At 35.7% G+C, this 27,138-nt stretch overlaps 1 protein-coding gene across 1 annotated transcript; it reads left to right on the top strand.

Annotated features, from left to right (window-relative positions):
• The first annotated feature begins 1,014 nt into the window (after positions 1 to 1,014).
• LOC122755010 (cysteine-rich secretory protein 2-like) lies at positions 1,015 to 26,107 on the top strand. The gene is made up of 6 exons (XM_044003420.1): positions 1,015 to 1,098; positions 6,912 to 7,031; positions 15,248 to 15,338; positions 16,108 to 16,210; positions 22,958 to 23,049; positions 25,998 to 26,107. Exons 1-6 carry the CDS (start codon positions 1,015 to 1,017, stop codon positions 26,105 to 26,107), a joined length of 600 nt encoding a protein of 199 aa, XP_043859355.1.
• Positions 26,108 to 27,138: the final 1,031 nt, after the last annotated feature.

The following is a 27,138-nucleotide window of genomic DNA, read 5'->3' as shown; positions in this document are numbered from 1 at the left end:
AGCTAGTCTCTGAATGAGAAAGACTTGGGTTGAGGTCCCATCTCTAATACATATTGGCGATATGACCTTGAACAATTCACCTAACCTCTTAGTGTTCCAGGCAGCTCTCTAAGATCATAAGTTGCAGAAAAAGATCTAACCTGCATTAGTAAATGAAGTTCCTTCACCCAGGAGGTTTCCTTACTCATGAAATCAAAGTTCTAATCTCTATCCCTATGTCTGTAAACAAGGCAGAAGGCGTTAAGTGACTTGTCCAAGGTTATACATATTTATCTGCCAGAGAAAAAAAAATTCAAGTCTCCTGATTCCAAGTACCATCGTCTTTCCACTAAATAATATTTCCTGGGTTGTTTATCTTCCTTTTTATACCAAAATTTAACATTTTGAAAAACCCTGTCTTTGAACAGCCTCAATCCAGTAGGAAGCTCTCTTTAACACAAATCCTGGATCTAAAAGTCCCATAAAAGATAGAGCCAGTTATCTTCTATCATTCCCATTCCTACTGTTAGCACTAACTGATAGAGAAAGGATGCACTGGAAGCAAAGATATACTGGGAGAACAGAATAGGGAGAGAGAGAGAGAGAGAGAGAGAGAGAGAGAGAGAGAGAGAGAGAGAGAGAGAGAGAGAGAGAGAGAGAGAGAGAGAAGAGAAGAAGAAGAAGAAGAAGAAGAAGAAGAAGAAGAAGAAGAAGAAGAAGAAGAAGAAGAAGAAGAAGAAGAAGAAGAAGAGGAGGAGGAGGAGGAGGAGGAGGAGGAGGAGGAGGAGGAGGAGGAGGAGGAGGAGGAGGAGGAGGAGGAGGAGGAGGAGGAGGAGGAGGAGGAGGAGGAGGAGGAGGAGGAGGAGAGGAGAGGAGAGGAGAGGAGAGGAGAGGAGAGGAGAGGAGAGGAGAGGAGAGGAGAGGAGAGGAGAGGAGAGGAGAGGAGAGGAGAGGAGAGGAGAGGAGAGGAGAGGAGAGGAGAGGAGAGGAGAGGAGAGGGCACTTACATGAACAAGAAAGTACCCAACTATCAATATGGATGAGAGTTTGACTGTCATCCTAAAGAGCCAGAGCCCTTTAGCAATGTCACCCAGATATGGCCCAGGAATTCCAAGAGAGGTAATATAAAAGTTCAAGGGGTGAACTAAGGGCTAAAAAAATGAGTCAGAAAAGAAACTGGGGAGAAGAAAAATGTAGACTCCTTAAGAGGAAGAATAATAAACATCAGAAGCAGGATTTGAACTCAGTCTCGAACTCCAGAGCCAGTGGTCTTTCCAATATATCTGTTTATTAGATATGAATTAAAGCTTTTATGAGGAAAAAACAGAGAACTTTGCATACCTCTTGTAAATTTTTGTTCATATTAATTTTGTGGTGTGAAAAGTCAAGAATCCTTTTAAATTCAACACTACCTAATATTTGGGGGCAAAGTCCTACTTTACCACAGGTAAATTTTAATAACATTTGAATTTTTAAAATACTCAAAACTCTTTGTTTCCAAGAAATCCACAGCCATTTTTACTTCTCCATTTAAATGGGTTGTTCAAAATGAAGTTTTGTCCTTTGACTGTTTGCATATATTCTTATAATTAATGTTTAATTCATTGGTTTCCCTGGAAACCTTTGGGGAACAGGTGGAATCACTAACCATTTTGACTATGTGACAGGTGGTTTGGCCAGTAAAAGATGATATGACATGTTCAGCAATCATGGGACAGACACCCATCAGGTATAAAGAGAACATTCACTGTTTCATAGCAAGGGAAATGAATTCCTGGATCCCAATATAAGGAAAAAGCAAGATGTGAGTGTAATATACCACATTCACATTTGCAAATTAAGGCTTGGATGAGCCCACTTTTGCATTTTACATATCACAAAGTATGCTGTGTCTTTGTAAGAAACTTGAAATTTTAAAAGATGATCAAAATGTTCCCTTTGGAAAAGAGAATGATTGCTTTTCACTCACTCATTATTTCTTCTGAATCTCACACCAACCCTTTGAGGTAGGCACTGCAAATATGACTAACCATTCTTTACAAAATGAAGAAACTGAGGTTTAAAGAAATTAAATATTTTCCCCAAGGTTACACAGTTAGTAGCGGAGCTAGACACAAATCTAGCTTTTCTGCCTGAATTTACTCCTTTCTCTACTTCCTCTAAGCCATTTTTAAACAAATAGAAATTCAGGAAATTTTAGCACTTTTAAGGAAGTATGAAGTTAGAAACAATCCTAAATTTGAAATTCAGTGAACTGTATTCAAATTTGGACACTACCTGTGAGGCCTTGATTAAATCAATTTCCTTCTCTGGACCTCGGTTTTTGTTTCTGTTTTTGTTTTTGTTTTTTCTTTGATTAGGGAGGGTTGGGTTTTTTTTGTTTTGTTTTGTTTTCATCTGTAAATTAAGAAGATTAGACTGGTTGATACCTAAGATCCCCTCTATATCCAAATCCTATGAAATAATAAACTCTTTTATGTAACTATACAATTGACTAGTAATATGTCAAATGGGATCTTCTTGTTTTAAATAGATTAATTAACTAGTTTATTAATTAATCATACAATAACAGCGAGGCTATAGCCAATAAAGGGACAGTCTTGGACCATGAAAAACCTAGATTCAAATCTCATCTCAAACAATTACAAGCTGTATGACTCAGATTTGTCACTTATAATCTTGGTATATCAGTTTCCAAATCTATAAAATTAAGGGAATAGACAATGGCTTCTAAGGTCTCTTTCACCCCAAAATCAATTACTCTAGGATGTCAGTGTCCCAGGCAACCAACTTTATAAAGTATAGATGAGTTGACAACTTCACTGAAAGTTCCTCAGAGTAATTAAAATACTTTTTTTTTCTTCTCTTTCAGATTCTCCCTGTGTTTCTGGAGAATATGTTTATGCCAGCTGTAATACCTATAAGGGAGTGGTGGGTCATCAAGATTTCGAGTACAATTCTCTGTCTATAATCTCTGTCTGTAAATTTTCTTTGCTTATTTTGATTTAATTTCAATTAAAGGGTACAGTTATTCTGAGTGTTTTTTTCTGTCACCTTTTTTTTTGGTTTGGTTTTTGGTTTTTGTTTTTTTTTTTGGTGAGGCAATTGGGGTTAAGTGATTTGTCCAGGGTCACACAGCTAGTAAGTGTTAAGTGTCTGAGGGCGGATTTGAACTCAGGTCCTCTTGAATCCAGGGCCAGTGCTCTATCCACTGCACCACCTAGCTGCCCCTTTTTTCTGTCACCCTTAACCTCAAATTCACAAACTATTTTTACTATAGTAATATATTTTATTATTGTCTTCATTTTTAAAAATTGGGGTTTATGAGTAGAAGAGAAAAAAGTGTAATATTTGATCATACAAAAAAACCTCAGTCTTGAAACCAGTGTGTTAATACATGTCATATGGAGGATTTGAACACAACCTGAACTGAGAAAGAAATCATTATCTACTCTACTTTAGAGGATGTCTCTCTTCTTGAATACGAGGGCTAGAAAAAAAGAATTAAGATTTGCCTACTGCAAGCAGCTGTCCCTTGGCTGGACACAAATTAATTATCTCAGCAGATGCTGAGTCTGTAATGTTCAAGAGCTCTAGGAAATCATCACAATAGTAATTCTTCCAGGTAATTCTTTGTTTTGTCCAGTTGCAATCATTGTTATAAGAATTTATCAATTTCTTCATTCTGTCCTCAGGGTTATAGATCACATGGTCCTTCTTGAGCATGAAAAATGGCTAGTCAATCTTTTCTTTATCAAGACACAAAATCCAATTCTTTCCACCTGTATCAATTCCTTCACTTTATGCTTCATTCCCTTTCATTATTGTTCAGTGGGTGTTTGTAATCTCTAGGCTTGTATACCATGAACACTTCTATGATTCTAAAGCTGTGGAGATTCATTCCATTGAGACAGATCATAGTCCTTTCTACCACCATCACCAACTCTACCCTTATCACCTACCTCCACCACCATCACCAATTCCTCCACTATCATTCTGGTCCTTCATATTCCTTGTTCATGTTGCTTGATTTGAAAAAAAAAAGTTTTTATATGAAATCACTCACACATACACAGAAATATACACACATTATATATATGAATTATTATCATATAAATACATATATATAATATAGGTATTTCTGAAATTCTAAACATCCTTTTAAAAATAGTCTAAATGAACTGTGTATAATCCATTTAAATCTTTATTAACGACTTTTACTGAGCACTATCATGAAAAAAATGCAGCATAGATCATAAGCACATTATTGCTACTTACATTCAAAAGGAAATGAAACAGGGCAGCTAGGTAGCATAGTGGATAAAGCTCCATCCCTGGATTCAGGAGGACATGAGTTCAAATCTGGCCTCAGACACTTGACACTTACTAGCTGTGTGACCCTGAACAAGTCACTTAACCCTCATTGCCCCCTCTCCAAAAAAAAGAAATGAAACAGGATTTTCAAATCATTCAGGGCCTCCAAAAAGAATGTAAGATCTATTTGATAATTATAAACATTCATTCACTTATCACGGAGTAGTTACCCTAGATCAAGGTTTTTAACCTTTTGTATATCATGGCCCCCTTTGCCAATCTGGTAAGAACCTATGAATCTTTTCTCAGAAAAATATTTTTAAATGCATAAAATAAAATAGAAAAGATCACAAAGGGAACTATTTATATTGATACATAGCTAATAAAAAATCATTTTCACTTCATTGATAAGCTAAGAACCTCCACCCTGTAAGAACAGACTTTTGAAGTGAGCTTTAGAGGTAAGGAAGAAAACTTTGTTTATCTTGGAACGAACACTAGCCTTGAGTCAGAAGGCCTAGATTCTAGCTGTGGCTGTGTGACTTCCAAGATTATGTGACTGCAAGGAAGTTAGCTTCTCTGAGACCCTTTCCTCAGCTATAAAATAATTATAATATGGAGTATTCTCTGACAAGATCATTACAAAGATTAGAGAAACTATATGGTCTGAAAGCACTATGTGCATCTGAGTTCTCATTTTCAGTGATTTTCTTTTACCTTCTTCTCCCATTTTTTACATCAGTGGTGTCAAACTCAAATAGATACTGGGGCCACCATAAGACATAAGGATTCCTACATTTTATTCTGGTTCAGGCTGCACTAGAGAGTGTTGTATATTGCATACAGCCCATAGCCATGTGTTTGACATTTCTCCATTACACCATGTTACTTCTTACCATATTACACATATAAGTACCAAAATTCCACTGATAGCAATATTATTTAGCAGTGCTATCTTTGACCCTTGCATGTACATGGGGAATACTATCACTAATTTTAGTGGTGTTTTTTTAAAATATGATAAACCTAGTATTATGGTTCCAGGGGCAAAATGTTTTTTGAATTTAGATTCATATTTTAACTTTCTGCTGATTAGTAAGTGATCTAGAACATAACATCTCAGTTTCTTCAACTGTAGAACATGTGTAGCTATGGTGGAGTGGTATGGTGAGCAGAGCTATTCAATTATTCCTATTTGCCTCATTCCACCTAATTCTGACTCCCTGCCTAAATTATTTTTGTGGTATATACATTCCTTCTTTTCTCTGAGACATTGCAAAAGGATCTACAATTCTCTCTATCTTTTTAGCTCTAAAACCCCAGATAGAGACTGTGCACTGTCAAAGTATCTCAGTATTGCATTTCTCTTTCTTTCCTCTGGTGATGTTTCCCTCTCAACTGTATCCTCCCAACTTCATTGCCAGTAAGTAAACCCAGACTAACAAATGCCTATGGTTAACAGTGTTTATAAAGGCAAATGTATAAACATGTACATATGTATATATGTTATGAAGTAAACATTTAAAACAAAGTAAGTCTGGTAAGTAAAATTCTGCCAAAACAAGGGAAGGCAAACAGACTCTCCCTGGGCCCATTAGGAAAAGCTTCAGGTTTCCATGAGCAAGCCCAAAATAAGAAAGGAGATAGAAAATTATGGTCTTGGCTTGTGGCCTTGGCATTTGTACTTGGAGATGGAAGTAGTGCAGTTCACAAGCACAGGAGCCAACCCAACACTCAAGCCTGATCAGCCAAAACAGGTTTATTCCATCCATCCATTCATTCATTCAGTTGGTTGGTCAGTTGGTCAATCTTCTGGCTCTTCCCTTCATGTTGGCTGCCTTTACCTGTTCTTCTGTTTTCCCAACTTTACCTCCAATAGCTATCCAGTGTTGTGTCACTCCTCAAATCTGGCTTCTTCCAGGATTGTCTTAAGCTCACTGGCTCTGAGATGATTCTATTGTTGTTGTTTTTTAAATCACCTGGGAGCATGGCTATTTATCTATTTTTCCTTTGCCCAATGTTATTACCCCCTTTCTAATTCACTCAAGAGACTTTTATATCACATAAAGGTCTCTATTTTTTTTCAGCTAATGTAATACCCTCATTCCAGCTCTTTTTTCTTATGATTAGTTCTGTGACATCCTAACTCATTTGCAAGAAGATAATAATATCTGTCAATAACTTGTTTAATCTACCTATGATAAAAATTCCAAAATAAGTCTAAGCACATCTCAAAAGGTTATGTTATCATTTTTTTCTGTTTGGCAACTAATGAAAACCATACCACTAATTAACAGAATGGATACCACTGTATCCAAGGTAAGTAGCAAAGTCTAGATTATGATTAAGAATATCTGATCCGGGGCAGCTAGGTGGCACAGTGGATAGAGCACCGGCCCTGGAGTCAGGAGTACCTGAGTTCAAATCCAGCCTCGGACACTTAACACTTACTAGCTGTGTGACCCTGGGCAAGTCACTTAACCCCAATTGCCTCACTAAAAAAAAAAAAAAAAAGAATATCTGATCCACATTTTCTACATCAAATGACTATATTTTCCCCCATTACCCTCTTTCATATTGTCAGAAAATTGATCTTTATTCATCTTTTATTTTTCAAGCCCGACCATCCATTTTCATTTTTTTCAACTCATAAAGCTTCGATCCAAAGGGAGATTGTCAATAAGCACAATGAATTAAGAAGGATGACAATTCCCACTGCTGGAAATATTCTAAAAATGGTAAGTCAAATTCTGTCAGATTCCACTAGTTAATTAGGATTTGTTCAATAACCACTACATAACGGGTGCTGAAGTTATAGCTGGTCAGACTATAACTAGATGTTCAGCTGTAAGAGTCAAATTTTATAAGGAACATAAAACCAGAGTGCATTAAGAAGAGGGAAATCATAATGGTGATGAGTGTAGAAACTATGCAATATAGAAAACTGATGAATAAACTGGTAATATTAGTCTGGGGAAGGAGAGAGGGAGGGTCATGATTACTGTCTTTAACTATTTTAAGATTTATCATTCAGAAGGGGGATTAAGCCTTGTCTAACTTTATCCCCAAGATCAAGGAAGATATCAGTTCAATATAATAAAGAATTTCCCAACCATTAGAGCTATCCAAAAATGGTATCATGTGCCCTTTAAAGGAATAATTGCCCCATCACTAAAACTAAATGATGTTGCAGAGGAATGTTAGGGATTTTTGTACAGCATATTCCTGTATTAGATTAAATGTTAAACTAGATAAACCTCTAAATGCCTTTCTAATTCTATGACAACTGGGAAATTCTATGGAAAATCTAGGTTTTACAGTGAAGACAGACCCTTGTTGAGCTTTCATTTTACCCTAATTTCTAAATAGGATCTTTCTCATACCACATTTCGGTGAGTTTGCAAATCTATCAAAAAATTGAATTTTTCAGTGAACTTATGTCTAGGTTTCCATAACCAGTTGAAGTTCAATCCTATTTTTGATGTTAATGTTGTTATTGTCTTTAAGAATAGTTATGTAAAATAAGCTTAATACTTTTTTTTCTTTTAAAAAATCAATTATATGTTAGATGAACCTTATAGGTATTTATTGATTCCCAGTATTGTTTCTGAAAGTTGATTTCTCTCCAAGTTCTATTATAGAAATTTATCACCTGTAGGAATACTACCTTAATACTGAAATTGCTAGTGTCTGCCCTTCTACAAGTTCTTTCTTCTTTTGTTTATACAAAATACTTTGAGAAGAGAGAATATTTTACTTTTATCCTTGTATTCTCAGCACCAAGCACAATGTCTGTAATATATTAGGTACTTACTAAATGCTGATTGATCTCCACCAATGCAGATAACAATCCTCTCCAACCCTTAGTACACTAGTTTTCAATTTGTGGTACACATATCCCCAAGGGGCATAAAAAGTTTTTCAAGACAATATTTGATAAATAACTCAATTTTCCTATTTGAAATTAATTGATCTCTTTATCTTATTATTTGTGTGCAAATGCATGGAAAAGTAGAATTTATTTCCTCTTATATTGAATAGGACCAGAACAGGAAGATTTATTGAATACCAGAAGGCAAAACGTCTGAAAAACATTGGCTATCCTTGCTTTAGAAGATGTTTTCATGAGTTGATATAGCCAAAGTTCTCTGAATTTGGCTAGGCTATGTAACGATTGGAATAACGCCACCTGCTGGATACTTACTGTAGAAGAGTTCTGCCCATGAAGGGAAGGTCTTTGAGGGCAAGACCAGGAGTCAGGAAGTGACGCGGGCTAGTGGGAGGAGGAAGGAAGAGACTGGCGCTCAGTCTCGGGTGCTTTTTCCTCTGGACTCTGGCGGAGAAGGGAGCTAGAAATGTGCTCTCCCTTTAATAGATAGGAATCTAGGCCTTTCTCTCTCTCTTTACCAAATTCTTATTCTCCTTAATAAATGCTTAAAAGTCTAACTCTTGCTAAAGCTTATAATTTATTGGCGACCACTCATTAGATATTTTAGACAGACTAGCTAGAATTTTAGCCCTTAACAGATGGCTGACCACGAAGAGGAAAGCTGAACCTCACTTCTGATCTTCCGGTTGGGTAAGAAATTTCCCCTCCCTCTCCCTTTAACTGCTAAGTACTGGTGTACTGGCTGTGTTTTCCTTTAAATTTTTTCGAATGGACCTTTTAAACTCCCTAATTACCCTATTTTTGATTTTAGTCTGTTTAACCAGACAAATGGGAGATAAGATCATGTTAATGCTTTGTTTTTGTGGATTTTCTATTATTTTTGTTAGAAGAGCCAGCAATGTACTCCCACAAAGAAATATCTCCCCCTCTCCCAACCATGCTTTTTCAGAGAAACCTGAAGAGATTCCTGCTGCTTTTCCCAGTTCCAACACTAATTGTTGCTCTAATTTTGCATGCCTGGAGGCAATGACCCACCCTCTAGAAGCTTTTAATCCCCTAGCACCTGGAGGCAAAGTGGGGGAAGAGGAATCCAGGCCTGAGTTCAAAATCAAGTCGGATTCAAATTGCGCTGGTCCCTCCCCTCCTCTCCAGACCCCACCCTCTACTCCTCCCATGGCCAAGCCCATTGCTTCCCCTGCCCGGGAAGTCCAGAGATCTGATGCGCATGCTCAACTTTTTCTACCTGCATTTGCAGCTTCAGGCTCAGCCCTTCCCCGGCCTGGCTGTGCTTTTGAGACAATCTTAGAAAACTCTTTAAATTCCAGATATGCTTGTTTTGTTCATAATTTTGCTAACCTGCTTTTGTCTTTAATTAGTAATCTTATAAAGCATTTGTATGGTGAAAAGCCCGACAGACAATATAGAGGGGTTAAAGAAGAAAAACTTAAGCTGAATAAGAATGACAATCAACATAGTTCAAGACTCCGATTCTTTTGCCATGGAAGGGTATATATTTTACAGAAATGTAGAAGTAAGCAGCAAGGTATTGATATGAGTATTGGGGATTTTAGATACCGGAATCAAAAGTGTTCTGAATTCACTCAGAGTAATAGTATCAGTTCAGAGGTTACATAGGATTTCTATGCTATTACATATACATTTTGAAATTAATGGTATGGGTTTATTTTCATAGAGATTTTAATGCTTTTGAGATTGTGTCTTATACTTAGTTTCTAAAACAAGGAGAATATTTGTAAAAGCTTTTTATAGTCATGCGATCAAGTTTATATTTTGTAATACTCTTATTAATATTAAGTTCATATTCATTTAGATTTCCCTAGTTTGAATTTCATTGTCTTTTATTATTCCACGTGTATTTTCTTCTATTCATTCATCTATCTAATTTTGAAACATGGTTTTGATTTCATAATACAATGTTAATTCTAGGAGTATTGTGCTCCCATATTCTGAGTTGTTTGTTTTTGTTATTTTTTTTTTCTCAACTGATTATTTGATCAAACTCTTTAAAGCATTTCCCTGGCAAATTGTTTGCCATGGCAAGTGTAAATTGATTCTAGAAGTATTATTTTTGATAAGCATATTCCAAAAAAAAAAAAAAGAGGGGAACATTTGTAAAAGTTGTCTTTGAGATTGTGTTGTGCTTTAACTTTTATTTAAATATGTTCAGATTTTTCAAAAAAGTAATTGTATACTAAGTAAAAAAAAGGGGTATTATTTGAAATTGTTGCATAATTATATATTATATTTTGAGTCAAGATGTATTCACATTTTTTGCAATCATTTATTATCCTCAATTTTTAAATCCATATGAGACTTGGATTATGGGAACTTATCATTTAAGACATTAATTGCCTTTATTCTGAGTTATCAGATGCCAGTTGGCCAAGATGCCATCCAATCACAAGAGGAATACATGCAAGAGCAGACACTGAACTGTCACATGAGGGGAGACATGCATGAAGTCAAGGTATGGCCGAGGGAACGGCTTTTGACAAATGTTCAGGTTGGATTCTCTTGGTTTAATATTTTATTCTCTTTTTCCCCACAATATTGTACAGATGGCTGGAAGTATTCATCCCACCCATCTCACTTCTACACCTGGCTTCTATGCTCCCTCCTATATGCCTGATGCCATGGACATCTCAATCCCATGCATCTGATTAAGTCTGACTCAGTTTCTTCCAATATGTTCGGTGGCATGGACATATATTCCATCCACCTATTTTAAGCCTGGCATACTGTATGGGCAGTACATATTGCTCAAGTGTGGGAATGCTCATATCCCATCATTTCTCTGTTCTTTTATGGTAACCCCCATAATTATCTCAGGTGTCATGATAAATACAGTGTTGAATTTGGCCTTGACACCTGTTACCAATTATATTAGATTTTTTAATTTCTCATAATGGCATGAGGATAATTAGGCAGATGATGCAAAAAGTGATGAAACAAAGATAAAAAATTATTTTTAATAATTAATATCGCAGCAATTGTCTTCTCAATTACCCTCCATAAGGGGGGGACTATAGTAATATTATAATTTTAAAGAATGGTTCAATTTTTGTTTTATTATATGTTTCATGTGTAACAACTAAGATTCTGAATTCCCTTAGACATGTTTTTGAGAACTTTCATTGTTTGATTTGATTATTGACAAAGCTATTTTAAAGTTGTGTTAAGCTCAATTTTGTAGGAAATTTTCCTGGCTGATTACCAGCATCCACACATCAACCCCTGAAAAGACTTCCATTCCACGACTACACCTAGAGGACATCTGAGAAAAGACTTTCAGAGACTTTAAATGAACAGTTTTGATTTGTTGTTTTTGTTGTTTTTTTTTCTCTTTCTGTTATAATATACACCATCTGTAACATGTATTCTCTGCAGAGGCCCTCCCTTTGCAAGACTAATGTCAAAGCGTCGGTTCATGAGGACAAAAAAAAAAATCGCCCCTCTGGACAAAACTTTCCTCTCTTCCTTTTCTATATTGTTGTTCACATATTATTAGTTAGCAATAGTTATTATATTCTTTTTACTGTTCCGTCAAGGAAACATTTTGTTTCTTGAGGAACAACAGGGGGGACTGTAACGATTGGAATAACGCCACCTGCTGGATACTTACTGTAGAAGAGTTCTGCCCATGAAGGGAAGGTCTTTGAGGGCAAGACCAGGAGTCAGGAAGTGACGCGGGCTAGTGGGAGGAGGAAGGAAGAGACTGGCGCTCAGTCTCGGGTGCTTTTTCCTCTGGACTCTGGCGGAGAAGGGAGCTAGAAATGTGCTCTCCCTTTAATAGATAGGAATCTAGGCCTTTCTCTCTCTCTTTACCAAATTCTTATTCTCCTTAATAAATGCTTAAAAGTCTAACTCTTGCTAAAGCTTATAATTTATTGGCGACCACTCATTAGATATTTTAGACAGACTAGCTAGAATTTTAGCCCTTAACAGCTAGCACTTTGACATTTGAGCTACATAGCCTTTGATAGTCCTAACTTGAAACCTTTATAGTTTGGTAGTGTGATGAAATAATGAGATTTAGCAGACGCTCAAAGACTCACCTGGAGATTAATCTAGACTGATTGACTCAAGTGAGAGTGATTAACTGCTGATTAGCCTACTTCAAGTTAACTGGATTGTAATCACACCTTCAGAACCAATGGATTTGGATGATGCCAACCAATCAGCTTGAAGCAGTGTGTAAGGACTGCCTCTCTTCCAACCTATAAAAAGCTTCCACAATCAGTTTGCTGGAGAGAGTTTGTGATTGAAGCAGGCTTGTGGCAGAGGACTTGAGGAAGAACCAGACCAGACTGGAACTCTAGGCTAAATAGGCTTTTTTTCTTAACTTTTTGAACTCCATGGGAATATCTGTATGCTTTAATAAATGTTTAATGCCCAAGGACTGGTGCTAAAGTTTCTAAATTTAAGGCAACCACAATTTAGATTTTAAACATCACAGTTTGGCAACCACGAAGGGATTGCTGAACCCCTCAACCTTCTGATCTTCACATTGGGTAAGAAATTTTATGTTTGTAAGTATGTTAATGCTTCATTTTTGTGGACTTTCTGTTTTTATTTATCTTTACCTGCTTTTGCCTTTAACTAATAACTTTATAAAGCATTGGTATTATGAAAGAGAAAATAAAGGGGTAGAAGAAAAACAAGAGAAACTTTATCATCATATTTCAAGAATCTGCTTCTATTGCCATAAACTGGCACATATTTTGCTGAAATGCAGAAGTAGACAGCAAGATATTAATATGAGATGTGGAGATTTTACATATCAAAATCAAAAATGCTCTAAATTCACTCAGAAATAATGTCAGTTCAAATGTTACATAAATGTTTCCTTTTTATGCCATTGCATCTACATTTTGAAATTAATAGTATGAGTTTGTTTTCATAGAGATTTTCATTCTTTTAAGATTGTGTTTTGTTTTTCCAACTGATTATTTGATCAAATTATATAAAGTATTTCCTTGGTAAATTGATTACTATGACAAGTGTAAATTAATTCTAGAAATACTATTTTTGCAAAAAAAATTATTTGGAATCATTGTACATTGTAACATTCTGACTCAAAGCAAATTCACAGTTTTTGTGATCATTTCACATTTTTTGCTATCATTATTATCCTCAAATTTTTTAATCCATATGAGACTTGGATTATGGGAATTTATGATTTAAGACATTAATTGCCTTTACCCATGAGAGGAATACATACAAGAGCAGGCATTGAACTCTCACAGAAGGGGAGACACAGGTACTACACAGATGACTGGAAGTTTTCATCCCACCCATCTCATTCTATACCTGGCTTCTATTCCCCTACAATATGCCTGATGCCATGGACGTCTCAATCCCATGCATCTCATTAAGCCTGACTCAGTTTCCTCCAATAGGTTTGGTGGCATGGATGTATATCCCATCCACCTATTTTAAGCCTGGCATACTGCATGTGCTGTATATATTGCTCAATGGTAATCCCCATAATTATCTCAGATGTCATGATAAATACAGTGTTGGATTTGGCCTTGACATCTGTTACCAATTATATTAGATTTTTAAATTTCTCATAATGGTATGAGGATAATTAGGCAGATGATACAAAAGGTGATGAAATAAAGATTTTAAAAAAATTCTTGTCTTCTCAATTCACGTTTTTAAGAACTTTCATTGTTTGATTTGATTACTGGCAAAGCTATTTTTTACTGTTTCATCAAGGAACACTTGTTCCTACAAGAAACAAAGGGGGCAATGTGATGAAATAATGAGATTTAGCAGACGCTCAAAGACTCACCTGGAGATTAATCTAGACTGATTGACTCAAGTGAGAGTGATTAACTGCTGATTAGCCTACTTCAAGTTAACTGGATTGTAATCACACCTTCAGAACCAATGGATTTGGATGATGCCAACCAATCAGCTTGAAGCAGTGTGTAAGGACTGCCTCTCTTCCAACCTATAAAAAGCTTCCACAATCAGTTTGCTGGAGAGAGTTTGTGATTGAAGCAGGCTTGTGGCAGAGGACTTGAGGAAGAACCAGACCAGACTGGAACTCTAGGCTAAATAGGCTTTTTTTCTTAACTTTTTGAACTCCATGGGAATATCTGTATGCTTTAATAAATGTTTAATGCCCAAGGACTGGTGCTAAAGTTTCTAAATTTAAGGCAACCACAATTTAGATTTTAAACATCACAGTAGAAATAGCCTAAGTTTAGAAATGAACCAAATAGTGGTATTGATGAGTCAAAGGGTAGAGGTAGTTTAATAACTCTTTGGGCATAATTCCACATTATTCTCCAAAATGGTTGGATTATTTTACAATTGCACAAACAATGAATGTGTCCCAATTTCTCCACATCCTGTCCAATATTTGTCACTTTCTACTTCTATCATTTTTACCCAATCTGGTAGTATAAAATGATACCCCAAGGATGTTTTAATCTGCATTTCTCTAATGAATAATGATTTAGAGCATTTTATATGACTATAAATTGTTTACATTTCTTCATTATAAATAAAACAAATTTTTTAAAAATAATAATCAATAGATTTTTTAAAAAAGAAATAGCCTGAATTTGTGTTTCTTCAGTATAGCTTTCATGAAAGGTCAGGCATCAGATGATGAGGCATCAGAATGGAGCTCTAGAGGAAATATAGGGCTTACTGTGCTAAATTCCCACCAAGTCCTGATTTATTTGCATAGCCTTAGGCCAAGCTATTCCAGAGAGATCTAGAGTCCCAGAAAACTTGTCTATATTACTTCTCTATAGATGGAGTCTGATAAAGACAGTTGGACTTGACCAAAATATTTTATTCTACTCCACTGTGTGGAATACAATCTCAAAAAATATTTGGTCTAATGTCTGAACCTCTAAAGAAAGCAAAACATCTTTAGTTGTAGGACAAGAAAGAACATGGGAACAAAAACGTCCTCTATTTGATAATACATCTTTTCTCACTATATAAAGCCTTTCTATTGCCATTACTCTTGAATATTTTCTATTGTAATTGTCCAATTTCTGTGTTGCATGGTTCATGGAGGCATGGAATGAAGAAGCTGCCCTGAATGCTGAGAACTGGGCGAACAAATGCACCCTTTCCCATAGCTCTGTCACGAATAGGAAGATTAGTTGTAAGTAAGACCTCATGGTCACTGAAAGTCACAGATCTATCAAATTTCTATATCTGAAGATATATCATTATAATGATGTTGAATTGAAATCAATATTTAAAGCAGGAGACAAGGTGGTATTGGGCAAGGAGTTGCAAGGACTTCATTAGTGAGCTTTCCCTTCATTGCCTTATTTCTGAGGAGATGCCCCTTCACTTCATTCTGCTTTCCTCTGCCCCATCTCTTATCTATATTTTGTGTCAGTCTGTCAGTCAGTCGGTCAGTCAGTCAGTCAACAAGGTTTTAGTAAGCACTGACCATGTGCCAGTCACTGTGCTAAGTATCAAGGAAACAAAGAAAGACAAAACAAACAAAAACTTCATCCAGCAAATATTTATTTTTGTTTGTTCATTTATTTATCTACCTATTTGTTTGCTTGTTTGTTTGTTAAGAGTAGATCTCTCTTAAATAGAAAGGTGTTTTGCATGACTGTATGTGTATAACGTTTGTCAAATTGCTTATCCTCTCAGTGATGGAGGGAAAGAATTTGGAATTCAAAATTTGAAAAAAAAAAAAGGGGGGGTGTCAAATTGTTTGTATGTGTAATTAGGAAAAATAAAATATTAAATCAAAAACAAAAAGAGATCAGCTCTCTATATCTTGCCTAGGCTATAAGGGAAATAGACTTCACTGGTCAAATCCCAATATTACTCAGCTCAGACATGTTAAACAACTGTCTTTCCTTTTCTTTCTTTTTTTTTCTGGTCTGGGTATGTTTGTTCCTCCTTAGGCAGCCAGGTGGTCCTCTACTGCAAGGGGCTTCATCATATTGATCCTGGACTTTTTTGTGGACACCTGCTTGGCTTTAGCCATACTCAGAATCCTAACTTGAGGTATATGCCAGCCTCAACCACTCCTAGTAGCAGAGTATACAAGTGTTCCACAATGCCTGGCTTACTAAACTCCTCCTAGGTTAAGAGCGTTGACTATTCTGGATCCCAGAGAGGAAAATATGGTCTAAAAGTTGTAACACAGAGCTTGAAGCCTCAAAGCAGGACACAGAACCTACACAAATAACTCTGATACATAATAATGCATACTTGCTCAAGAGGAGTGAAAAGTGTTGTGTAAGGTGAGAGGATGCTAGATTGATAAAGCACCAGGCCCAGAATCAAGATCTGAATTCAAATCCAGCCTCAGATACTTAGTAGCTACATGAATCTGGGCAAGGCATTTAATCTCTATTTGCCTCAGTTCCCTCGTCTGTAAAACAGGGATAATAATAGCACATATATCAACAAGGTTGTTGTGAGGATCAAAGGAGATAACAATTTTAATGTTTAGCATAGTGCCTGGCACATATTGAGCACTATATAAGTGTTTATGTATGTATGTATGTATATGGAGGGAAAAGTAATTTTCAACTGGAGGGATAAAGGAAGACTTTCTAGATGAGGAGCAATGTGAACTGCACTTGAAAAGATGCAAAGAACTTCAACAAGAGTGGAGGGGATTCCAGGCAGAGAGGATAATATAAGGAACAGACCTTGGAAAGGGTAGGATGTAAACTTGGAGCAGTAACAAGTCCAGTTTGGTTGAAGAAGCACTGTTTAAGTGGACGGAAAGAGCATGAGAAGAGGTTAAGGAGTTTGACATTTACTTAGTAGGGAATAAGAAATGAATGAAAGGTTTTCAGCAGAGGACTCACGTGAGGAAATGATAAGGAAGAAAATTTTGGTAGATCTGAAGCATGGATTTGAGAGATGACAGTGGCAAACTAATGCCTTGTTAGAAGACGATTTCAATAGTCCATAGGAGAGACAAAAAGAACACATATAGGGTTGAGATATTAACAGTGGCAAGAGAGGAGAGTTAGAAAGAAATATTGTAGGGATAGAATGAACAGGAATTAATAACCAATTAGATGCAGAAAATTATGTTCAAAAATATTTTTAAAGTTTTGAATATGGGAAACAGTGGTGGTGGTACTGATTGAAATAGTGAAGTAAAAAGAAGGAGAAATCTTGGAGGAAGATAACAGCTCAGTTTAAAGTGCTAGCAGTGAATCTAGGGAAACAGACCCTACAGATATTTGGAGATGGAGGTCTGGAGCTATAAGAACTCAGGACTGAAGATATATATCTGAGAACCATTTTGCAAGGATAAGGAGCCACTGAAAATGAATTAGATTGCCAAAAGATGGAATACAGAGGGAGAAGAAATCTAAACACATTAAACTAGCCAGAAACCTTCAGTTCCATATTATCTACCTCTCAATCAACCAATCAATAAACATTTATTAAACAAGTATTATGTGCCTCTTTCAATACCCTATATAATCTGTTCCTACACTATTCAACCTTCTTTTAAGATTTGCTCTTTTAAGATTTGTCTCTTTATTATCCCACAAACATACAACATTTATTCCCACCTTTATGCTTTTGCTATTTCTTTAACCTGTTTGTTTCTTCGTTGATTTTTTTTTTCACTGTCTCCCCTATTAAATGTTTATAAACTCCAGCAGGTCAGAGAACATATTATAGACTTTCCTTATGCCCCTCCCAAAGATTGCTATTCAATTTTAGAATGTTTTTCCTCCATCTCCAAATCCAAGAAAGAAAAAAAAAAAGAACTGCAGAGTATAGATGCTGAATGAACCATACTATTTCTTTTGGTTTTGGTGCTGTTGTTTTTTTTCTATTTTGAGGTTTTTCATCATTGCTCTGATTTTTTCTCGTATAACATGACTAATGCAGAAATAGGATTAATGTTATTATGTGTATATATGTATATATATGCGTGTGTGTATGTATATACATATATATGTATATATATACATACATACATATATATGTGTGTGTGTGTGTGTATGTGTGTGTGTGTGTGTATATATATATATATATAACCTATATCAGATTACCTGCTGTCTAGGGGAGGGGGGGAGGGAGGGGAGGGAGGGAGAAAAATCTGAAATTGTAAAGCTTGTATAAACAAAAGTTGAGAACTATCTTTACATGTAACAGGAAAAAATAAAATACTTTATTAATTTTAAAAACAAAAAAATCAAAAACAAAAAAAAGTTTTTTCCTCTGCTTTCTTGTTCTGCAAATAGAAAATGTTATTAATTCATTTAAAGAGAGGTTCAGATGCATTCACTGTTTCCACTCAATAAAATTTTGTTAATAGACTAAATTTATATGATCAGTCAACCAGTATTACCAATAGTTTATACCTAAACCTTTAGTACCTTCAACAATTTAAAATTAATCCTTTTCAAGCCTGTATTTGGACATTAAACATGGGAAATTGAGGCTGAAGACTGATAAAAAATTAGAGCAAATATGGTTAATTCAACAGTGCTTTCCATATGATCATTGAACTATTCCCAAATTCTAAAGTATATATCTGGAAAGAGTATCTGTTTGGAGAATAAGATGCCCCCAAAAACAAGAAATCCAAGAAAACTAAGAAATTCCCATTTGAAGGTTTATAATGTTTCAAAAAGGTTTTTAAGGGAAATTCCTATTAAGTCCTCTTTGGTCAATGATCTCATCTGCCATGTTCATAAAGAGATAGATAGATAGATGGATAGATAGATAGACAGATAGAAAGATAGATTATTAGATGATAAATAGATAAATGGGTGAATGAATTTATAAATAAATAAATGAATGAATGATGTATATATGCAATTATATATGTGTGTATGTATATATGTGTATACACATATATTTATTTGTCCTTCTAGTTACTGACTGTGGGGAAAATATCCACATGTCCACAAGCATCAAGCCATGGTCAGATGTAATCCACAATTTCTATAATGAAGTGAGATATTTTCAATATGGATATGGACCTTTACAACAAAATGCTACAGTTGCTCCTTACACACAGGTATACCTGTTAGCAAAGAAAAAAAAAAGACCTTTTTCTCCTCATATGGGTTTTCCTATCAGCATTTTTAAAGGATTGGCCAACTGAACTTTGACTATTTAAAATAATAGCATTATACTACTGGAAAACACCTCAGAAACTACCTAGTCCAGTTCTTTCACTTTATAGATCAGGAAACTGAGACCCAAAGAGTTTAAGTGACTGACCTAAGGTCACATATTAGTAAATACCAAAGGTAAGATTTGAACCCATTCTCTGATTCTCAAGTCAGTACTCTTTCTGCTTTACCAGTCTGAAAGTCGTGAATTGAAAGCTCACTTCTTTTGTAGAACAGAAGTTATAATTTATAGACATAAACATATCCTTTCATTTTCTGGTGGTCCATAAAGATTGATAAGATGATATCATTTTAATTTCTTTCCAGAATGGATTGGCTCTGGGGCAGCTAGATGGTGCAGTGGATAGAGCACCGGCCTTGGATTCAGGAGTACCTGAGTTCAAATCCGGCCTCAGACACTTAACACTTACTAGCTGTGTGACCCTGGGCAAGTCACTTAACCCCCATTGCCTTACTTAAAAAAAAAAAAAAGAATGGATTGGCTCAAATAGTTGTTTTATGAATAAAATGACAGGAAAATCTCATAATTTCTGTTAAACAGGGCTGACCTTTAAATTTTCTTCTAGCATCATGATTCTATGGTTTAAAAAAAAATCTAGATTTCTTTTAGGTAAGGACTCAGGGTTCACCTTAAGTATTTCAATACTTAAGGAGAAGGGGTCTATGGTATTAAATTATGTAATTTTATTTTATTTCTTTGGTCTGGGACTTTAATTTCAGCTGTTCAAGGAACTCTCTTTTGTTGTTTTGTTTTTTGTTTTGTTTTGAGGAGCAATGAGAGTTAAGTGACTTGCCCAGGGTCACACAGCTAGTAAGTGTCATCAAGGAACTCTCAATGTAGAAACATCCATTTGTCATGTGAGTCAGCAACTTGTCTCTAACATACAATCTTACAGTCTCCTTGAGCTTCATTAAGCTAGGATGCCAAAGACAGTCATGGTATTTTATACCTGTTTCAGTCTGGACCCTCCTATGATCTCAATGGTATAAGGAATTCCTGGTGAAGAAACTCTCCATCAATACAGATTGATAACTGCTCTACATGTTTTTACACAGACTCAGAAAGTTGCCTGGGTTTAATTGAAGGTGGGGTGGAAAGGGTCAGGTACCAATAGTGATGCCAACAAAAAAAGGAGGAGGACTATTGTAACCTTTTTTTTAATGTACAGACATTAACAGAATGAAATTGAGAAAAGGAGGTCAGCTTTGACATTTAAATTCATACACACACACCCATGATTTTTAAATTAGAGAATGTCTATACACACATATCAGAACACCAAAAGAAGATTCTATATGAAGTCATAAATATCTACTTTGTGCTACTTGTTTTAAGTAGACATAAATATAGATATAGATGTGTGTGTGTGAAGTAACATTAATTAAGGGCCCAGTCACTGTGCAAAGCACTGAGGATCTCACAACAAAAGTGAAAAAGTCCCCACCCTGAAGGGATATGACTTGAATTCAAATCTCTCCTGACTCCAACTTCAGTAATCTTTCATGATGTATAATTGGTGTGCATGGGCAAGTATAAAAAGAGTTTTTCAATAATTACCTCCTTCAAAGAAGCCACCCTTCAAAGCCTCCTTCAAAGAAGCCAGCTTGTTTGGGCAACTTCTCACCAGCTTGGCTGTGCTGTGTCCCACTGTCCCCATGAGACATTCCAATACTTCTATGTATGCCAATATTGCCCAGCATAAGTAGAGAATGTAAACTCATTTTTAGAGGAGAGGATAGAATGGGAAATGTTGATGAGTTAGATGCCTGTAGTTAACCATAGACTTAGTCCTATAAAAGAACCCAAAGGGATTTCTACCAAAAAAAAAAAAAAAAAACCTGTAGAGGAGGACACATGTTGAAATGACTCAGCCATTAAAGGGATGTGTGACATTATGCAAGTCACTTCAATTATCTTTACCTCAGTTTCCTCATTGGTAAAATGAGAAGTTTAGTCTATATGTTCTCCAATAGACCTTTAAGTTTTGATATTCTAGGACCCTACATGCTATTCAATCTACTCCAGGGGCTTCATATTGTTTCAGGGTATGAAAAATCATCAAATAATAACTTTTTCATTGCTTTTAAGGTGTATATAAAAAACTCTATTTCCACTTTTTCTTAATTTCTTTTGTGGAAAAAAGAAAATGAGGAAAGAACTGAGAGGAATTTTATCATCATGGTACCCTAGAAATAGAAGGAGCCTTAGAAGTCAGTTAGTCCAACCCATCCTCATCTTACAAATGAGAAAAATAAGGTCAGACATGGGTAGTGACTTGTCCACCCAAGTTAGCAACAGAACTAAGACTAAAATTCAGGCCTCCTGACTACCAGTGCAGTTTTCTTTCCAGTATACTATAACCCTTACAAAGAGGGTAGTGATGAGCTACAAAGAAAGAGAAAACAAGCCTAAACTTTAACTAAAGGTAATTAGATTATACTAAGGAAGAATTTGTGCATAATGAATGCTGTAAAATATTGAAACAGGCTAGTAATGTGAAAAATTTTCCATAAGCCTTTTAAAACACCATGATTCTGGGGCAAATAGGTGACACAGTGGATAGAGCACCGGCCCTGGAGTCAAGAAGACCTGAGTTCAAATCCAGCCTCAGACACTTAACACTTGCTAGCTATGTGACCCTGGACAAGTCACTTAACCCCAAATGCCTCACCAAAAAAAAAAAGAAAAAAGAAAAAAAACACCCTGATTCCCCATCAACAAGGAATGTCAATTTTTGTAATAAATGGAATAATTTTTTTTTCCATCCAAGTGAAGGTGTGAACTTTCAAAATATCTTCTGACATCTCTCTGGATTTAGATATTCCTCTGATAGAGACAGAACTTACACAATTTCAGGTACTGTGCCAGCCTCACAAATTTACCCTTATCACACATTTTAGCACTGAGAGATTCTGTGGTGCTTTTCTGCTAATGCAATCATAAGAGTATTAGACCTAAAAGAGACAACTATCTCACTTTACTGATAAGGAAAATAAATTACTTGACTAAGGTCATATAGCTACTTCATGGAGACCTTGAGTCCAAATCATTTAATCCCTATGCTAGTTTTCTTTTTGCTTCACCAGAGTACTAAGTACATTTTGAATGAATCCACACAGCAAATTCTAAAAGCTTTCTAAAAGAAGCAAGTTCTTTGAGGTACCTGGATCACATCTGTTCTACTTCCCTGTATAGTACCTAAGATATGGCTGTGCACATCAGAACACCTAATTACTTGAAAAAGTTTTAATAATAGCTCATTTCTTTGATTTACAAAGTACTTTTTTCACAATAACCATGTAGAATAGTTAAGACAAGTATGGTTTTCCCTATATCTCAGATGACAAAACTAAAGCTTAAAGCAATTTAGTGATTTGCCCAAAGTCACACAATTAATAAGTGGTGGAGCCACTCAAACTCTTGGGTATTCTTAGTTCTGGTATACTTTCTTTTATAATAAGCAGCATGACTGAAGAACTTAAAAGAAAATGATTTAGCAATGAAAAATTGGAGGACTGAAGAGGAGAGCCATCGCTTGTTATTACTTTAAAAAGAAATATAGTGTTGCAGTGCATAGTGCTTAGCCCTTAAAATATTTATTGATTTATTGACATTTCTAACTTTCAGGGGCAACATCCAATCAGATATTCGCTACAAACCTTTTAAGGTGGGAAAGCCATGCAGTGACTGCCCAGATCACTGTGACAATGGACTGTGTAGTAAGTAATTCCCAATGAGAGTCATCCAACCATTATATCTTTTTTGTTTTTTAATCATAAAAGTATTTTATTATTTTCCAGTTCCATGTAAAGATAGCTTTCAAAATTTGTTCGTATAAGATTTTGAGTTCCAAATTTTTCTCCCTCCCTCCCTTCCCGCCCCCCAACCAAAGACAGAAAGCAATCTGATATACGTTATATATATACAATCAAATTAAACATATTCCTGCATTAGTCATGATGTGAAAGAAGAATCAGAACAAAAAGGAAAAACCTCAAAAAACAAACAAAAAAGTACAAACAGTATGGTTCGGTCTGCATACAGATTCCAGTTCTTTTTGTGGTTGTGGAGAGCATTTTCCATCATGAGTCCTTTGGCATTGTCTTGGATCATTGTATTGCTGAAAAGATAAGCCATTATATCTTTTTTTTTAATTAATAAAGTATTTTATTTTTTTTCGTTACATGTAAAGATAGTTCTCAACCTTTGTTTATACAAGCTTTACAATTTCAGATTTTTCTCCCTCCCTCCCCTCCCTCCCCCCTCAATGAACCATACTATTTCTTTTGTTTTTGATGCTGTTGTTTTTTTTTCTATTTTGAGGTTTTCCATCATTGCTCTGATTTTTTTTCTCTTATAACATGACTAATGCAGAAATAGGATTAATGTTATTATGTGTATATATATATATATAAGCCATTATATCTTCATGTTATTCATGTTGTTTTCCCTCCCCTGCTTTAACTAATTCTTACTGTCATTTAAATGGCATCTCAAATGTCACTTCCTACCTCTCTTCTTCCTAGTTAATAACAGCTTTTCCCTTCATAACTTACACAGCACTGTTTTGAAACTATTGAATGAAATTATTAGTCAGACAGTCAATGAACATTTGTTAAGCACATATCATAAGCCAGACATTGTGCTAAGTTCTGGGGATACAAAGAAAGGCAAAAGACAGTCCCTGTCCTCAAGAAGTTGAAAATCTGGTGGAAAAGACACTATGCAAACAAATTTATACAAAGCACATAATATGCAGGATAAATAGGAAATAATTAAAAGAAGGGAAACACTGGAATTAAAGGGTTAAGAAGAGCTTTGCTTAGGTGGAATTTCTGTTGAGACTTAAAGGAATCCAGGGAGTTCAGTAGTCAGAGCTGATGAGGGAGAGTGTCCCGGTAGGGGAGACAGCCAGAGAAAATGCCCAGAGCAGAGAAATAGAGTGTCTTTTGTGGAACAGCTAGGAGGCCAGTATCATTGGTTCAAAGAATACAGTTAGAGAGTAAGGTGTAAAAAGACTTGAAAAGTAGAAGGGGGCTAGGTTTTGAAGGGTTTTGAATACAAAGCAGAACATTTTGTATTTGCTCTTGGAGGCAATAGGAAGTCACTAGTGAGAGAAGACAGCAAAAGTTGTAGGTACCTGGGGACCATTGGTGAGAATGCTACTAGAGGGATAAAAGTTCTTTTAAAAGAAATGAAGGGTGTTAAAGACAGAATTTGCCTCCTTCACAATTTGGATTAGACCAGCCTTCATCTATGTGATGAAATAAAGTGTACTGGGAAATCCAGGAAGGAGGTATAGAAAGCCTCATCTCTTTCTGAGCATAGGGCCATACAGTGGGAAAAGAAGGATGAAGCTAATATAGCACCAACATATGGGTGCTAATTTATAGAAAGTACATGCTTCAGGATGTATATGAAATATTTATATCTTGATGGAAGGGCACACTTTTCAGATTATTATTATTGTTGTTTTGTTGTTATTGTAACGATTGGAATGACACCACCTGTTGGAGACTTACTGTAGCAAAACTCAGCCATGAGGAGAAGGCATCTGAAGGCAAGACATGCCTTTGGTGTCAGGAAGTGATGTTTGCTTGTGGGAGGAAGAGGGGGAGAGGTGGACTCTCTCACGGTCTTTCATGTGGACTCTGGCGGAGAGCAGAGCTAGAAACGCACTCTCCCTTTGATAGATAGATGAATCTAGGCCTTTCTCTCTTTAGCAAATTCTTATTCTCCTTAATAAATGCTTAAAAGTCTAACTCTTGCTAAAGCTTACAATTTATCGGTGACCACTCATTAGATATTTTAGACAGACTAGCTAGAATTTTAGCCCTTAAATTATAGATGTTATATATAACATAATTTATATATATACATGTATGTATATATATTTTTTTAATTATTATTATTATAGTGATTTTCCTAAAATTTAGCTAGGTAGCACAGATAGAGTACCAGGCCTGGAGACAGGAAGACTCATCTTCTTGAGTTTAAATCTGGCCTCAGACATTTACTAGCTGTGTGATGCTGGGCAAATCACTTAACCTTATTTGCCTCAGTTCCTCATCTGTAAAATGAGCTGGAAAAAGAAATGACAAACCACTCCAGTATCTTTGCCAAGAAAACTGAAAAGTGACTGAACAACAACAGGACTCAGTTCACTATAATATCAAGTTCCTTAACAATTAGGGGGAAGGGAAAGGAGTACAAAGGGGTCAGGAAGGATAGGCAGTCAGTGGGAAGGGAGAGCTCCACTGAGCAAATGCTTGTAAATGATGAATAACAGGGCATTAAGCTGGCTTCTAAGACATGAAACCCTTAGAAGCATAAACCACTTGGGGCTAGAGGAGAGATGAGGCTTTTCCATTCCATGAAGTCCCAGATCCTCAAGAACTCTCTATATACTGCTACAACAGAATTATTAACTCAGAAAACAGATGGTTTTAATAAATCTGAGACTCTGAAATTTTTGCATGAATAAATAAAAAATTCAAGAATAAATGAATGAATGAAAAAAAAGCATTTATTAAGCTTTTACTTTGTTCCATGCACTGTGCTAAGGGCTGGGAATCAAAATGAAAAGGAAGACAGTATGTTATTTATGGTAATTCACCTCTTGAGCAAAGGAGTCACATTTTTTTATCTGGCTTTTGTTTTCATGCAGCCAATGCCTGCATGCATGTGGATGCATACACTAATTGCCCTCAATTAACCAAAAGCATGGGATGTGAGGACCATACTATGAAAGAAAAATGTCAAGCTACCTGCAAATAACTGAGAGAAATCAAATGAAATATTCGTCTGCAGCAGTATTTCATCTCAAGTTGACTTGAAAATTACACATTCTAAAACTGAATATATGCCCCTTGTAATGAAATATGGTTCTTCTTTCAGAACTGAGAATGATTTCTATTAGATTTATTGTTTATTAGCTAAATTTCTCTCTTTTCCCCTGTATTTTGCTTGCTTCTGTTTTATCATTAAAATGCAATTTTGATCTTTGAATGGATCCATGATCTCTTTGTTATCATCACTTCTTCTACCAGTGACTATGACCCAAACATATTGTGTGATTATTAATATAAATCCTTCATAGTTGATTTAATCATTTCACTGAAGACTCTTCTCTAAGTGTTTTAATACCTAGTACAATATCAAAGTATATCAATGAAATTAATGAAAAATATGTAAAGGAAGTACATTTAGCAATGCCAGATCTTAAGCTATATTATGAGATAATAATTATCAAAACTTTGTGGTACTGGCTAAGAAATTGAAAGGTAGATCAATGGAACAGAGCAGACATACAATTTACAGCAGTAAATAAATATAATAACCTTGTATTTGACAAGTGTAAAGACTTAAGATTTGGGGATAAAATTCATTATTTGGTTGAAAAAATGTGGGGAAAACTGGAAAGCAGCTTGACAGAAATTGGGCATGCACCAATATCTTATACTATTCACCAAGATAAGGTTCAAATAGATACATAACCTAAATATAAAGAGAGATATTACAAGAAAATTAGAAGAACATGAAACATATTATTTATTAGACTTATGGAAAGGAAAGCAATTTAAGAATAACAAAGAGAGGGGCAACTAGGGGGCACAGTAGATAAATCACCAGCCCTAAAATCAGAAGGACCTGAGTTCAAATTCAGCCTCAGATACTTGACACTTACTAGCTGTGTGACCCTGGGCAAGTCATTTAACCTTCATTGCCCCCCCCCCCAAAAAAGTAGCACCCTCATAAGAATAAATAAGAGATAGAAAGTGTGAGAAAGAACAGAGAAAGACATATGG

This window comes from Dromiciops gliroides, chromosome 4 (assembly GCF_019393635.1).
Source record: "Dromiciops gliroides isolate mDroGli1 chromosome 4, mDroGli1.pri, whole genome shotgun sequence".
Classification (NCBI taxonomy): domain Eukaryota; kingdom Metazoa; phylum Chordata; class Mammalia; order Microbiotheria; family Microbiotheriidae; genus Dromiciops; species Dromiciops gliroides.
Note: the sequence above shows the minus strand (reverse complement) of the source record. Positions and strands in the feature narration are given on the sequence as shown.

What these genes read in the sequence shown, in the direction of transcription:
- LOC122755010 (XM_044003420.1), top strand. Translation starts at nt 1,015, where the DNA reads ATGGATGAGAGTTTGACTGTCATCCTAAAGAGCCAGAGCCCTTTAGCA. An exon ending in CTGGAAATATTCTAAAAATG is followed by an intron (nt 7,032 to 15,247) that starts GTAAGTCAAATT and finishes TGGTTCATGGAG; the next exon opens with GCATGGAATGAAGAAGCTGC. An exon ending in CTGTGACAATGGACTGTGTA is followed by an intron (nt 23,050 to 25,997) that starts GTAAGTAATTCC and finishes GTTTTCATGCAG; the next exon opens with CCAATGCCTGCATGCATGTG.